The sequence below is a fragment of the Musa acuminata genome, chromosome BXJ3-4 (genome assembly GCF_036884655.1).
Source record: "Musa acuminata AAA Group cultivar baxijiao chromosome BXJ3-4, Cavendish_Baxijiao_AAA, whole genome shotgun sequence".
In the NCBI taxonomy this organism is placed as follows: Eukaryota; Viridiplantae; Streptophyta; class Magnoliopsida; order Zingiberales; family Musaceae; genus Musa; species Musa acuminata.
In genome coordinates this window covers 49,419,287-49,433,873 of record NC_088352.1, presented here as the reverse complement: position 1 = coordinate 49,433,873, position 14,587 = coordinate 49,419,287, and the positions used below count along the sequence as shown (strand labels likewise).

Below are 14,587 nucleotides of genomic sequence, written 5' to 3'. Positions count from 1 at the left end.
CGGTAAATAGGAGAGACAGTCAATGAGATCAGAAGATGAAGATAAAATAGACAAAAACAAAACATATATATATATATATATATATATATATATATATATGTGGTATGATTATTGGGCGATAGTAATGAGACGTGTCACCATGGCCCCATCACACTTCCCTTTCTCCTCTCTCTTTTCTCCTTTTTTGTGCGGTTTCCCTTTAGGCAGCATTCTCGAGCCATGGAAAAAAAAAATCGAACCGGAGAGCGTGAACAGCCACAAAAGTGGCTGCCTGTAGGCGGCAAGCTAACACAAAGGAAGATGCTCGATCGTCGACTTCGATACAAGCGAAGAATTAAGGTTCATGTAAACTCTTCTTCCATGCTTCGTGCCACTATATAAGCAACCCACTCCTCGATTCCATCACCTCCCGCGGTCTCTCTCTCCCCTTCTCACTCCTTGCACAAGCCTTGTTTCTTGGCTCCGGGATACCACACACGCGCGCGAGCGTGTTTTCTCTCTATCCGGTGGCCTTAGCATCTGAATCGGGAAGCATCCTCGCCGTCAGAGATACGTGGCTGAGAGTGTATCAGAGATTGTGCTCGGGATGTAAGAGGTATTGGCGTGTCTCAATCTGAAGCCATGGTTGGATGCTCGAGTAGCCATGTACTTGGATTGAGCCGCGTCAATATCTCTCCTTGGCTGAAAGCACTCCATCCGCCATCCGACTCCCAGGTATTCTTGGATTTTTCTTTCCTTTTGTCGGCCGTTTTAACCTGTCTATACTTCTCATTTATCGAGGATCGATGTGGATGGATTCTAAACTGCAAGTAAAAGGCAATAGGATGAAACTAAGAAACAAAAGAAGGCTTGGAATTGCCAATTACTGTGCTTCTTCGACATATATTTATCTGATAAAATACCATATCTTTAGGTTCTCAGGCATGTGAGCCTGCAAAAGCAGATTCCTACACCCCGGTTATTCCCAATAATTTGCTGCTAGCTGGGATTTCCAGGGAGTCCTTGTTTGTTGAAAGAGTACAACATCTTTTTCTTCTTTTTGCATTTCCATAATGGCCTGTGATGAAGAACAACTCTTCCAAACCTAAAGTACTTGTACTAGTTGGTTCCTGGTAGCAAAAATACTGCTACACAATACATCTCTCTCTCTCTCTTTGGAGAGGAAACATATAATTTCTGCTTCATTTACGACACTTGATTCTAATAGCCAACCAAAAATAAATATAATATATTTATCTGAGTAGGTTACCTAAACAGGTGTTGAGTAGGGTGTGCAAGCTAAATGGTGCGAGACTTTTTCATCTAAATGATTGGGGCAAAGTTGTTCAGCAGCTTGGAAGCATTTTGCCCAGACAAAGTTGCCGGTCCTTTTTACAGCGCTAGATGCTTCTGCCATGTCAGACGTAAGATAACTTTGCTGCCAGGTGGATTGGCATGGCGAGAAGGTAGCAAATAGTGAGGATGGCTTGCTCTGAGGAAGCATTATGTTTGTTTGATATGATCTTAGGTGGTCCTAAAGCACTGGTAAGGAACCTCGTTAGCTTTGTGATTCCTATCATGAATCATTTGCGAGGGATGTGAGACACGAGTATGTTGTTACTAGTCTTTCTATGTTAGAGGCATAAGAAAACCAAATATATATAGTAATAACAGTACGTATTCGTTCGAATGTCTCCTCACTGTCTCTGATTGGTTCTGAGATTAAAAATGCTCACTCGTCTAAAAGATCACCGCATTCTTAGTGGCAGTGTAGGGTGCATACAGTATCGCATGACCAGAGAGATCTCACTTCTCCATGCAAAAAGTACGTGCACCGCCTGATTTCTGCCAAAAAGACCGGCCGCTTCAACAATTGGCTCTCTTCAAGTACTTGTCGGAAAGTAAACATGGTGTCATCCGCTTATCGGAGACCGCTGGTGTGAGACTTGTCGTAGTGACGAAGGTTGAGGATTCCTGTAGCCTACCCATGTTGGACTTGTTGCAGCAGCGATGGATGGATGGATTCCTGTAGCTACTCGTGTGGTGCATTGCATAAACGAAAAGCTAGTCGTCAAAGACGGAAGTAGTAGTAGGGTGCCGGCGATGTTCGAGGTGCCTTGCCGAGATTTGGTTCCCTCACCTCCTCTCCCTGCACTGCTGTTGTCATGGAGGAGGATTATGGCAAGTATCTTAGGGCTAAAAGAGCTGGATACCATTTGACTTGGATTTAAGAAATTAAGGGACCCACATACTACCATGGTCCCAAAAGGCTCCTATCAAACACTATAATACACTAATTATTTAACATTTTTGGTTGAGAAAGAAAAATACCACCACTTGCTCCTAAAATTTACATCTAAATCAGAGAGTGCAAGTCATCGATGCCTACCAATTTTCCCAAGATTGAATCGATTCAAGCAGCCATCAGCTTTGGCAGAATCAAAGAGAATTATCTCATAAAAAGATGAAACAACAAGTCTTCACACTTTGACGACGATGTAACAGATAGACGCCCCAACAGCTGATCTTCCTCCCAACCGAATCAAAAGAGAATTATCTCACAAAGGAAACCATCTGTTGTCAGCAGCATCATCGGATCGGAAGCATTTATTAGAGTTGAATCCGCTGCAAACTGAAACAGTGAAAACTTCAACGGAGAGTTACGATCTTGAGAATTTTACCTACTTAAGCAGTCCTCTCCTCTTTGACAGGAGAACAATTTGATCATTCAGAGTCTTCCATGCGCGTGCTTTGTAGCACAATATCCACTATGTCAAGAACAGCTTTCTTCGTTCTTGCCACATCACCAGCAAGCCTGATTTGCTTCACCAGATTCAATAGAGAATCTATCGTAGCATCTAGATTCTCTTCCTGCAACCACCAGGTTCGGTCTAAATTTGTGCGAAAACAATAGATAACAGTATATTAGAGCATCTAGGATTGGTGTCTATAAAAAATTTTGTGAATGGGAATTCCGTGATCCTAAAGGCTTCTTCCCACATCTCAGTAAGAGAGTTTGACAACAATAAGAGGAAAAAAAAAAAACACGAAATAAAAGGTAGTCATTACGGAATTTGTTTGCAAGCAAGAGATCCATCACCCAAAGTTGTCTAAAACATAAAGGGCAACCCTAAACACCAGTCATGATAACATACGAACAAGAAACAGGAATTCCCAAGACCGCCATAAGAAAAAAACAACTGAATTACCGATCAAGGCTGCAAACATGATTCAGGGGATAATTAACCATCGGATGGAAAGGAAAGGAAAGGGAATTGAGGGGTTATCTGAAACGAAACCCAAAAACATATCAGATCTTCAGCCGAAAAGTGGATTGGCAGGGATGAAGTAGAACCCGCGCAACCGAGAACTCGAAATCAAACAACTCACCATCTTCGCAACGATTTGGAGCACAAAAGCGGACGGAGGGTTTGGGTGATGCCGATTTCAATCGCCTTATCGGGCGGACTCAACGGCCCAAATGGATCCTTCGGTATGGTGTGCGTTCGGCTCCCGGCCCGGCCCGACGGGAGCCACGACTTCAAATTTCACATCCTCGAGTTCACCGGAAGATAATGTCTCGTCGTTAATAAATCCTTCTAATTAGGGGCACAGATTTTTTTTTTTGGTTAATTAAGCTTGTTTATGACAGACAGTTCCAAACAGGGCCCTTTTCATGAGTACAACTCACTGGGATGTGAATTGAGGGAGAGAGACATATTCCTCTTTAAAGTTATAACTACTGTATGAGGGAGCCTCTCCTTGGCAGGTTTACACTACTAATACATATTAGACCCAGTTTCAAGATGCCAAGTAAAAAAAATATTATTTTGAGCATAACTTCTTTGTCTTGACAAAAGCGAGGAAAGATCACAGTGCAAGGTTTGAGCTTACCCTACCCTGCCTGTGATAGGTAGCAATCGGACAAGAGGTGTGTGTGTGTGTCTTGTTGTTTGTGGCACATAAGTACATAGTAATCGCAACAAAGCTTCGCTTCTCAAGAAAGAAACAGTTGCTACTAGCATTCGGAACAAGAATCGCCTCAGATGCCTTCAAAAGTTACATCTGAGCTTTCACTGATATATTACTGCGAAAACATCCAAAAAGATTTTGAACCAATCTGAGGGCACCCGTCTTTCTTTTCTTGTGATGGATGTCAAACATAATAAATCAGACCATGCACATGTAATCAACAATGTACCTTCTTTCGATATTAAACAAATACAAACCCCCCCACCCCCCTTTTTTTTATAATAACAAATATGAAACTTTTTCTCACACTATCATCCACCCACCATCATCCAAAGTAGACGCAGTAGAAGATTGCTGTGCATTTGATTTTGATGGCTTTTTAGAAAATAAAGACGTTCTTTTGTCGAAAAAGTTGGAGAGTGCATGACCATTTTTCTCCTCTGATTTCTTATCATCCTTGGGTGCTCGTTTCCACAATGGTTGTTTGTCTTTGCCAACGAAATTTAGACTTGGTATCTTGAAGCGCTTCTTTGATTCTCCGGATGATGTTTCGTCAGGTTGTTCCATGGCCTTGATAACCTCTTCCGGTTTGAGGACTATTGCCTCTATGGTTCCATAAACCTATAGGAAGCATTTAATCAGTGACAATGGCTCAGAAAGATGAAACTGATTATTTCTTCAGTCAGCAATGTGTCAGAGATGATCAGTTCGACTTTTTGCCCCTCGAAGATTCTAATACTTCCGAATTTTAACTAAAATCTTACCTTGCATATATCATCCAACTTCTCATTCAAAAGGCCATTTTGGCAAGTAAAGACGATATAGTCTTTGCACTCGGTGTATAATTTGCTCAGGTTGCTATCCACAGGAAGGACCACTTCTGCTATCAGAAGGCCAGCACAAATCTGAAAAATCTCCATACAAGAGCACATCAGAGCTTGCCTTTTAACTGAAAGACGTGACTTGGACTACAAGTGGATCTAGAATCAAGTTTGGTTCCAGAGGTACATTAAGCCAATACATTTTGTAGGAACAAAACCACATTATTAGATGATTGTTCAAAGGCATATAACAATGTTAATTATAAGATAACAATTTCTTTACCATGTGCTATCACAATGGTTATTTTCCACTGTTGCAATCCAAGCCTAATACAATTTAGGCATTGCCAGTAACATTTACCTATTGCGAACTAATAGGTTAGTGGTCACTAGCACAAAATCTACACACGCAATAATCTACTAGTGGAAGACATAACCTGTCTCTTTTATGTTCACCAGTAAAGAATGGTTGCCCTACCATCTGCTATCACAAAATCCATCCTGCAAGACTATCGTGAAGCCTAATGCAGCCCATATGTCGCCAGTAAGAATTCTATTTTGCCAACTAATCAAGATAATCTTCACTTGAATGCAAACAATTGATAAAAAGTTGATCACATGTTAAAAACTACACTAAAAAAAAATGAAATTTTGCAAAATCATAGTTTGGAAAAGTTGTATTCTGTGTGGTGGTAGAAAAATTAAAAAGAAAGGATACTATAATATAGAACTTACCACAGAGACAAAAAGCTGCTCAAAGAGCTCAGATGGTTGAATGTCGTCCAAGGCAGTTAAGATGCCTTCACTTCAAAATCAAATGCCTTAATCAGTTGTCATGAACAGTATCAAGTCAAAGATCATTCAGACAAGTTTCTCTACTTACACTGCTAAATCCTCATCAAACAGCGGTGTTTGTTTTACAGCAGGCAATGCTTTGGCAGCTTCCCACAATTCATGCCACAAATTACCTAGAGATGGCCAAAAATATATTTCCCAAGAATGCATTATGCAGATCATCTATAATTACCTTAACAGGAATGCATGGACTACGTCTGCATTATCCTCAGTAAATTGGACTATAGAGCAAAATTAACTTGAGGAGGGTTGACAAAGGAAATTGTGATATACTTGATAGCTAATTGACATCAACCCTTGAAACACTAGTGCCGACATGGAGTCAAAGCAACATGAACTATGACCCAAAGCCTAAAACCTAGAAGTTCAGATGTCAGGCAGGAGATCTGCAAAACTCTCTGCTTTTCAGTTTATTTAATCAGGGGGAGAATGAAAACATGCCTCTACTTTTTGGAAAAAATATTCTGAATGAAGATGCTAAGTTCACTGAAAATAATGATTGAAAGAATATTTAAAATAACAAAAAATTGAGCAACAAAGGTCAGCATATGGAGTACAAAAAATTTCCTAAAATAGTTAGCTTTGTCATGTTATCCATTCTAAATAATTCTTCTAATCCAATCCATGTAGAGCAGACACAGTAAAATTTGATGTCCTGTACTAACATGGAACGCAAGTTTATTTGTCTTGACTCTTACTATTAATGAGATCCTGCTTGCAACATTGAACAATGTGTGATTCTTCTAGTCTTGTTAATCTAAAGCAACGGATAAAGGACAGCTTGATACATGCATGTTATAACATGTAGATTTTGACAGATGAGTACCTTCCTCCTGCATTCTTCGACTTAGTCGACCTCGTCGAGATGACCCTTCTTCATCAATTGAAAAGTCATTCTGACTGTTTGAGTCCGTGTCCATCCAGTCTGGTGGAGAATGCCATCTTACAAAGTCTTCTAGGATACACCCAGGGTTTGCTGCCTGCTAAATTGTATCTCTGGTGATGTCACACAACTTTATAAACGCATACTGGTATATATCTCATGCTAGAGGAAAAATATTGATCAACATTTAAACTGCTGAAAGGGACTTCAAACTTGCCTTGAAAGCTTGCATGTCAGAGAGGAGTTGGGAACAACCTGGCCCTACACTGAGCACCAAAAGCAAGATAGTATATGAATAAAAATATGTTATTATAGTTAAGTAGAATGAAAGCTCAAGCCTGCAAGTATTCATGCTATAGACAATAATATATATTCATAAGAACTTCGAACACCATCTTCAAAAAAAATTAATATAGAACTTTTGATATAGCAAGCTTCTACCAATAAGCACATTCATTGAATCAGTATCATATGATTCATATCAAGTGGGGATTAACTAAAAGTCAAACTAAGGTATTCCACAAAGTGAACCTAGGAAAGGATGTTTTTTTGTATTTAAATGACAAATCATATTATTTTACTATGATTTTAAGAAAGTTTGATCAGTAATTGAGGCTCAAAATAATAATAGTGCAGGAATATTATAATTTATTTCTCATTTGGGAGGTATTTTACAAATGTCATAAGATGCCACTTGACAGCATATTCAACATATCTAATTTAATTTCCTAAATTACTCGAGAAGAAAACAAGAAGTAAGCAAATGAGGGAAAAATTGAAAAAACCAAAATTTGATTTTGGTTTTAGATCACAAATCTTGATAGAAGATTTCATGTCTACAAGAAAGTTTCTCCCCAATATGTGTAGGTGGTAGGAGGCATGCAAGACATCCGGAGGTATGAAATTTTCAATTTTGGGAATCAATCCATGAGGCAGAGTAGATCTGGTATCTATACTTAGATTTTGTCTTTCATATCAACTAATTTCTTCTGGTCTCTATTCTACAAGTATCAAATCCTAGAAACAAAACACTTCCTTTGTTCTAAGAGCTCTTTATGCATTTTTTACTTCATTAGATTACGAATAGGCATGTTTAACAGTTTAAGTATATATAATTGTGCTAAATATACATGTACATAAAGATGCCTGTATCTTTGTATTACAAATCAAAGTCCCAAGATAGAATGTTAGATAGCCTCACTCATAAGTGTTTCAAGAAATATAAAATGAAACCATCTTAGTTCATTTTTACCCTTTTCTCTAAAATGAATAAATAGCATGGTGAAAACCATAGGCTTTAGGCCCTTTATAACCTAGTCGCTCGAGGTCCTCAAGACCAACTAAAGCAAAAAATTAGTGTGGATAGAAAACAAAGTCTAGATCAATGAAAGAAGCAGAGAAAATCGAGATAAACATGGGGAAAGAAAAAGAAACAACTTTGACTTCAATCAAGTTGCGGATTTTATTGATACTTCAGATCCAAAGGATCTCTTTACTCCTCTAATTCAGATCAAATAGAAAGAATTCCCCACAAAAGGAGATTGACCAATCCAATTATCTATATATATATATTTATATTTATTTATTTATTTATTTATTTATCTATATACAGTCGATCGGTGGATAAGATATATCTGGGTTCTGCATAAATAAATAAATTTCTATATAGCACATCTCGTTCCATGGGGGTTCGTGGGATTCTTTTTTGTATATCTCTCTTCGAAAACCAGGCTTGCAACAGCTTTAAGGATATCATTAAACTTATCCTCGATTGCTCCATGGGTTCTCTAAGCATTTACACTTGCGAGTTCAAAAGTCATGTGATTTTCGTTTTACATAATTGCAGAATGTTTGCTGACCTTGATCACATACGCATGGTAAGAGATTTTTGGAGTTTAGACTATTGTAATGTCATCCAGAATCTTTTCTCTCCTCAAACTTCTTCAAAGATAAGTATAAGAAACAAAATTATGAAGCATCAGCCATGGAAAGGACTAAAAAAAATCGCACAGTGATGCACATGAGCAAATCACACAAGGACCAGAACTTGCAGAAACATTTCAGAAGCATAAAAATAAGTCAAATCAGTAAATAAAACTATATCAGAAATCTAAAGATGACAAATTTAGGGTATTTTTGAAAAAGCAAAAAAAGGAAAAAAAATGGAATATGATAAAACAACTGCTGACATAAAATTGTGGATTAGTGTTCATAAACAATTAAATTACTACCACAGACCTCCCAGTTCGCAACACAAACTCCTCTGTTTCTTTGATAAGTTCTTCTGTTAAAACTGGACCTTCCTGGATAATAAACACAGGTAAAAGATCAAATTACAATCAAATATGAGACTAACAGCTATTAGATTTATTTTAGCATCACTAGAACATACATAAATACCTGTGTTTTTGGAGAAAATATAGGTTCACCAGTTTCTAACATGGTTAAGTTTTCAGATGGATGTACAGCTCCAAGTCTGAGAACATAATCTCCAGTGCTGGTCCTCGCATAAACTTTACAATCTGAAGAGGATCCTTTACTATCACAACTAGCCTCTTTCAATATAGAATCCAGTGATTCTTCAGCAATACATCGGCGTTGTTTCCTGGCAATAGAACAGTTAATAACTTGTAACTGCTGATGCAGGAGACAAGAATTCAAGTCAGGATCTGCATCTAATGGCATTCGAGGTATTGGTTGGCCTTCAGACCATAATTTCCTCAGCTGCAGAAATAAAGAGAAATAACAAACAATTAAGATTAATTTATAAAGCATTCAAGAGACATTTATAATTTTGAACATTTAATCTGTTTTTAAAACCTCCACTAAGGAACTTTTAATAAAAATAAAAATGGTAATATTCGACCGAAATATCCTCAGTTGTAGGTGAGAAAAATCACAACTTAAAAGAACTGAAAGTGTAAAAGTTTATGAAAATACCTCAAAAGATCTTTATGGTGCTAAAATGGGATCGTCTAGATACATAGTATCTGACTTATTATTAATAATAAGACTGTAGGATAAGTCTACTTATTTTCGCTCATGGTTGACACTGCTAGACATCGTAAGGAAATTCCATAATGCACATCATTTGGTTATGTTTTGAGAAATAAGAGGAGCAAGCATACAGTCTAACTTAAAACTCCAGGAATAAACAAAAGGAACTATGGAGACTAATAACTTATATATGAAAATACAATAGTGAAAGTTTAGCTGTTGGAATAAAAAAACGATAGGAATTTTGGTGACTAATTTCTTTTATGGCAACATTACATGCAAGACTTATGTAGGATGGTTGAAATGTAGGGCATATGAAACCCTGGTATGATTGCCAAGTGCCTTTTAGAAGAAAGATCTACAACTATTCATAATTCTAGCTATGTTTTGTGGGTCAAAAAAAAAAAAGTTGGGTACATTATCATAACAACATTGTGAAATGACATATCAAAAAGTGCAGAAACAAGGCCTTCAGGTTCAGTTATGATCATGTTCAAAGAAGACCATACACTCCTCATTGATAGGAAAAGTAATTAAAACTTCGATATATATAATGAGATAGGGCATTTTGACTCTTGAACTATATTGTGACATTGCATCCAAAGCTAAAATGATCCAAGTAGCTTATTCTGAATAGTCGGAAAAGATAGCTAGTTATGTTGTTATTGTGCATCTGTGTGAAAACATACTAGCTTTTTGAAGTAAAAATAAGCAACTGCCTATCAACTTATTTTACCAAGGTTATTACAAAATGAGATGTCAAAATTGCTTGTTTTATATGTATGGGAATCATAGTTCAAAACTGATGTGAACCCATAATGATGTATGTCAATAAAAAAAAATGAACTGTATTTTAAGACGAAGTTAATAGGATACTTGAAAGGATTAATTATAAAAACATAAGAAGACATGCTTAAGTTTTTCAACTCCTAAATATTATAAAACTACAATAAAAAACCATCCTACTCCATAACAAGTAAAAGCTAATTAATTACTTCAATAATGATGCTACGCCAAAGCAAAGCCATCTTCTGTAGTGATTTAAAGTCTCCAATAATCAAAGAGAGTTGAACAACAAAACTTTCTGGTGGTGCACCATGAAGATCCTTCAGCAATGTCATCATAGGACTGCCTTCTGTTCCAGATGCACTTTTCCAAGGCAAATATTGTTCCTCTGGAAGTATCTTGTTGATAATTACAATCAAAGTAAAAAATCGTTAGGTAAATTCACAAGTTTCAGAGTTGACATTAAAATAATGTTTTTATCAGAGAACCTAAGTTAAATAACTTTACCTGATTTAAATAGGAGGCACATTGAAGAATTGATTTCCTTATCTTCCTTTTCGCGAAGTACTAGAGATTTCATGACTGAGAAGCTCAAGCCAGTCTTTTCCTTGTTAGATGAGGGATCCACAGAAGACGCCAAAAGATCATTTATGGATTTATGATTCTTCACACTCCTATAGAAGTGGAGTATATTAAGGCATGATAATTGCAGAAGTGAAACAAATTTCACATCGTCAAAGAGAATATAGAAGAAACAGATGCACGATATCCATATCTAAAGAGAGAGTTATTAATAAATTCCCATTTTTACAAAAAAAGATGATAAAACAATTGGATAAGTATTATTCTTTACTGTTTCCTTCATTAATAAAGATGGATAAAAAACTACTAAAAAAAATAGAAATAAATGTTCCCCTCCATCTTTCCTCAAGCCTTCATACGCCTGGCTATGCTAATAGCTAGGCCACCTGTTTTATTTATGTTTTCACATTTTGAGTAAAGGATAGCCATACTGTTGCATACCAATTTGCAACCAGAATATACTATGCTACACGGAATCCCAGATTGAATATGGATGTTCAGACATACAAATCAAAATCCCCTAGTTTCTATGGCATACTAGTCAAACCGTTCAGTCAGAACACATCAATTGGTCATATAATTATTATGTTCAATTACTATATGTGTTTATGCCCATTAAGCATCTACATTGTTTTCAATATGTAAATCACATGACATTGCATGGATCATTAGCATACTTAAAAATATATTGCTTTAAATTTAATGATTTCATCTCAATCAGTGTATGCTGAGAGTTGTGCCCTCTAATGACGACACATGCCTCCAACAAAATCTTGTGGATATTTTCATTAACATATCTGTAAAAGCTCCATTTGATCATTTAACATGTTCTTTTAGGCATAAATAATCTTCTTATCCATGATAATTTAAGCACGAAACACATTTTTCCAAAATGACTTACTCGATAGCCATAGCTAGTTGTTTTATTACAGAAGATGGAGGAATTCCCAACTTCTTCAGACCACTTGAGCTGCCTTCATTCTTGGAAGAGCTTCTTTCTATCACCTAAAAGTGCAGGGATCAACTTTGTAAGTAGCTGTCACTTACCATTTGTCAATTCCAAAAGGGTAGCAATTAGAGATAAATACCATCGATAGCTTACACTACTGCAGGAAGAACTACTGTAGGCTCAAGATTGTCATTCCCAATGTTTACACCCTTCCAGATTTTGGCAAGGATGACCAAGCAACTAGAAAATTATATCCAAACAGATGACAACTTTGTCTGGAAGAAATATAAATTCAAATAAATAATTCCAATTCCTAGTTTTCTATGTTCTGCATGCATGTTGGAAATCCTGCATGCATAAAAATTCTTATGAATCTTTTCTAATGTGTTTCAATTGGTAATTGAATATAATTGTTTGAACTGAAAACATGCTGGTAAAGTTCATGTTACATATTGTCCTTGATTCTTTTTAGAATACCATGCCTACTAATTCCATAGATACCTCAACAGAATAACAACTTCATTTTGTTTATTTCTATCACTTCCAAAATCTGTTGCTATTAACTACTACATTTCAATGTTATCTCTGAAACCAACAGTGGCTCCTAAAGAATACTTGGATATCCCCAATGTCCTTGTATTGTGGGATGCTAGAAATCTCCAAGATTTATGTTACTAGCATGCTACATTCTGGAACACTGCATACTCTCTTCCGTGAATTACTTTGTGGTAACTGAAGAAGAGGTGACCTTTCAGAAGAGTGCACAAACTTGATGCATAAACAGCTATCGAGAAGAGTAGGAACATATAAACAGAATCAGACATATAGTTAGTAGCATGGACGCTATTCCACTGATAGTAGGCATCATGCAGCACAACTATGCAATGTTTAACAGCCCACAGAAGGAAGGTTATCCGATGAACAATAAGATGAAGGGCCAGCTTGCTTTAGCTATGGCTTCTCCAATCGAGCACGTCACAACTCTCATTTCCGAAGCTAATTTTTCTACAAAACAAGCCCCCTTATATTTCTTGAATAAGGACAATCAAGTAACAAAGGCATCAAATCGATAGAAACGATAAAGAAGTACAACCTCCAAAAATAGAATCAATGTGCACGGTATAAGCAACAGCCCACAAGCAAGGTCAGATGTAAGAGACATCTTCCATCAATTTTACCAGTATGAATCCTAAAGATTAGCATCGGATCCATTGTGTAGGTCAATCAAGACGACTCACTGGACCATGTCAAGATCATAACCTCGAACTTTTAAACTCATAAACCCATCCAAAGAAACAAAATCTGAAGAAATCGTATACGAAGATCCTTCAAGAAACCGAGTATTTTTACGCCAGTCACGACTTACCTCCTGCTGGGATCTGTTGGAAGCGTCGTTTGCATCAACTTCTTGATCCGTAAATTTCTTCGGCCCCTTCTGGGACTGCCCATCGCTCTCTACGCCAGGTTAAATCAGATTCGAAGGGAAAAAGCAAAAAAAAGAAAACCATCAATCAGCATGAATCGAATTGAAATTCCGAATACAAGAGCGGGGAAGGGCGACACGACCTCGATCGATCTTGAGGTCGGCTTTGATGTCAGTGAGAACCTTCTCGGCCTTGGCCGCCGCGGAGTGGAGAGCCGTTTTGGCCCTGGAGACGAGGGAAAGAGACGACGGAGGCGGAGGAGGGGGAAGTTCCATTGGATCGATCGAAAACGAAGCAAGAAAAGGGTCAAAGACGGATCAAATACTAGGAGGAGTTAGCCATCAACCAAGACGAGGCAAGGCAAGAGGAATCATCATCAAAGAAAAGAGGATGGAATAAGAGAGAAGAAATGGTAACGTTCGGTGGCGATCGAGGGAGGCAGTACTGGGAAGCAATATTTGATTGGAAACGATGGGGTGGGTAATGTTTTCATCGGTCGTACATACACCTTGGGCCAAAAATAAAAATAAAAATAAAAATAATAATTATTATTATTATTTCTAAAAAAATATTATTTCTAAAATCTCTTTAAGAAAACTTTATGTTATTACTTGCGAATTTTCAAAAAAGTATATATTAAACAGTATTTTTATTTATTTCTGGGAAAATTTCAATAGTAAAAGAGAGAATAGGAAGATCCAAAGAGAATTCCAAACTGCTCGTGCTTTTAAGTTGTCAAATGAAGTAAAATCTTCGAGACGGTAGAAATGATCAATTCTCATATTGTATTATAAAAAATCATAGATCCATGTAATATTTTTTTGACATTCGAGTTTCTAAATTGGTCCAAAATGCCTAATAAAATTTTATGTTAGAGAAAATATTTTCTAATATATGATACATTGTTTTTGTCTAAAATAAAAAAAATTAGTACATCACAAAGAATGATCGATGTAATAGATCTAAAAATTTAAGGAAAGACTTTAATTAGATTCAATTATACTAATCATAGGTGTCTTGTAAGTCAAATGATACATATTTTTTTACTCATTATTATTTATTTGATATTTTTTAAAATTTTATTTATTGTATATATTGTAATGTTGTTTGACATATACAATATCATCAAAAACTGTAAAAACTACATCGAGATTAGGATCCTTCTTACTATGAGTTCACTAGAATTAAAAAAATTATTTTTCGAAATCTAATGAACTAATATAATAGTAAAATGAGTTATAACATATTCTCTTCCATAAAATACAGTACGAAATAGATAGTTTTTCAAAGATATTAATATAAGAAAAGATGAAAAATAAGAAGAACACCAGCAATCCTC

The 14,587-nt window shown here is 36.5% G+C and overlaps 1 protein-coding gene and 2 long non-coding RNA genes across 5 annotated transcripts; 1 reads left to right on the top strand and 2 right to left on the bottom strand.

Moving 5' to 3' along the window:
- Positions 1-233: 233 nt before the first annotated feature.
- LOC135636204 (uncharacterized) lies at positions 234-1,673 on the top strand. Of its 2 annotated transcripts, none has more exons than XR_010495838.1 (2): positions 234-714; positions 1,258-1,673. It is a non-coding gene; the product is annotated as an uncharacterized LOC135636204 (long non-coding RNA). The 2 variants fall into 2 exon arrangements; XR_010495837.1 differs by lacking the exon at positions 1,258-1,673 and adding an exon at positions 914-1,184.
- LOC135636203 (uncharacterized) lies at positions 1,640-3,363 on the bottom strand. Of its 2 annotated transcripts, XR_010495836.1 has the most exons (4): positions 3,189-3,363; positions 2,661-2,850; positions 2,369-2,553; positions 1,640-2,136 (listed from the first exon to the last, which is right to left on the bottom strand). It is a non-coding gene; the product is annotated as an uncharacterized LOC135636203 (long non-coding RNA). The 2 variants fall into 2 exon arrangements; XR_010495835.1 differs by lacking the exon at positions 1,640-2,136 and having other exon boundaries at positions 2,362-2,553.
- Positions 3,364-4,003: 640 nt separating this feature from the next.
- Positions 4,004-13,705, bottom strand: LOC135636947 (uncharacterized). The gene is made up of 13 exons (XM_065149181.1): positions 13,391-13,705; positions 13,191-13,279; positions 11,777-11,880; positions 10,801-10,967; positions 10,503-10,681; positions 8,911-9,234; positions 8,749-8,813; positions 6,724-6,776; positions 6,454-6,603; positions 5,656-5,740; positions 5,508-5,577; positions 4,716-4,856; positions 4,004-4,572 (listed from the first exon to the last, which is right to left on the bottom strand). The coding sequence occupies exons 1-13, from the start codon at positions 13,521-13,523 to the stop codon at positions 4,255-4,257; spliced, it is 1,878 nt and encodes a 625-aa protein (XP_065005253.1). The 5' UTR covers positions 13,524-13,705; the 3' UTR covers positions 4,004-4,254.
- Positions 13,706-14,587: the final 882 nt, after the last annotated feature.

Excerpts from the sequence above, each read along its gene's own strand:
- LOC135636947 (XM_065149181.1), bottom strand. The coding sequence starts at position 13,523 with ATGGAACTTCCCCCTCCTCCGCCTCCGTCGTCTCTTTCCCTCGTCTCC. Across the intron at positions 9,235-10,502 it reads GGCGTAGCATCATTATTGAA|CTGAGGAAATTATGGTCTGA; the intron begins GTAATTAATTAG and ends TTATTTCTGCAG. Across the intron at positions 6,777-8,748 it reads TTTGTGTTGCGAACTGGGAG|TGTAGGGCCAGGTTGTTCCC; the intron begins GTCTGTGGTAGT and ends TTTGGTGCTCAG.